At 42.7% G+C, this 971-nt stretch overlaps 1 protein-coding gene across 1 annotated transcript; it reads right to left on the bottom strand.

Moving 5' to 3' along the window:
• Positions 1-107: 107 nt before the first annotated feature.
• Positions 108-963, bottom strand: LOC109509271 (unconventional myosin-Vb-like). The gene is made up of 2 exons (XM_019859149.1): positions 811-963; positions 108-281 (listed from the first exon to the last, which is right to left on the bottom strand). Exons 1-2 carry the CDS (start codon positions 961-963, stop codon positions 123-125), a joined length of 312 nt encoding a protein of 103 aa, XP_019714708.1. The 3' UTR covers positions 108-122.
• Positions 964-971: the final 8 nt, after the last annotated feature.

The raw sequence follows: 971 nt of genomic DNA, 5'->3' as shown, positions 1-971 counted from the left end.
AATCTATCCAATGTATTTCAACAACTTGTTCAGTTACTGTACAGTGGTCCCCTACTATAGGCAGGGGATTTGGATGGGGCCAGCCCCACTAATATCCAAAATTAGGATATATTTCAAAAAAATTAATAACACTCAAATTTGCATGCTCTGTCACTCACCTTATCAGCAAAATGGACGATGATGAAAGCAGAGTTGGACATTCGAGGTTTCTGAAAGTGGGGGCTGGAGGCGTGTTGCCTGTACAGCTTCTGAGCCCAGTTCTGATCTGTTCCTTTGGGGACCTGCAAGCGCATCAAAAGGAAGCGCATCAGCAGGAAGTCCACGGAGGTCGTACACAGTACTTTGGCGAGAAAGTAGTCAAGTTGATGTGTCGCAGGATAATGTGAGAAATGTGACGATTAAGTCCAGAAAACCCATTTTGATGAGAATCCATGACAAGAGCTGTGCGGAAAAGGTAATTTACCTGAAGAATCATATCAGAAAAAGAGCTGTAAAAACAAACACGTTACATTTCAAGAATAGTCATCGAGAATAATTTGTCATTTCATGAGAATAATCAAAAAACAAGAGAAGAGAAATGTTCATTATTTTTTTCTTTGGGCAAGTCAAAATTTTACAAGACTAAAATCATGACAAGAAATAAGTAAGCCTGCTGTAAAAATCAACACACAAGTGTGCCTCAATGGGAAAAGATGACGAGATGTGAGAGTGGTCACCGAGCAAATTTAACTCGTATGCTGAGGCAGCACTTTAGTCCCGTGTCACAAGTCAAAAGTGTTCATGTTCTGAGAAGAAGAAAAAGCGACTGACTTTGCACTCCTCGTCCAGAAGGTCGAGCACGCCCAGTCGCGCCTCGATCAGGTCGATGCACGGCTGGTTGTCGTGGAAATCGATGAGGGTCCATGGGATCTGTTCTTTCATGTACTCCTCCTGCTCCAATTTGAAGACGTGCTGGACACGCATCACATCAT

Source organism: Hippocampus comes, unplaced genomic scaffold, assembly GCF_001891065.2.
Source record: "Hippocampus comes isolate QL1 unplaced genomic scaffold, H_comes_QL1_v1.1 C16837950, whole genome shotgun sequence".
Taxonomy (NCBI): domain Eukaryota; kingdom Metazoa; phylum Chordata; class Actinopteri; order Syngnathiformes; family Syngnathidae; genus Hippocampus; species Hippocampus comes.
This window is presented reverse-complemented; position numbering and strand designations above follow the sequence as displayed.

Coding starts and splice junctions, on each gene's coding strand:
- LOC109509271 (XM_019859149.1), bottom strand. CDS start 963: ATGCGTGTCCAGCACGTCTTCAAATTGGAGCAGGAGGAGTACATGAAA. Junction 282..810: donor TTCTGGACGAGGAGTGCAAA/GTCAGTCGCTTT, acceptor ATGCGCTTGCAG/GTCCCCAAAGGAACAGATCA.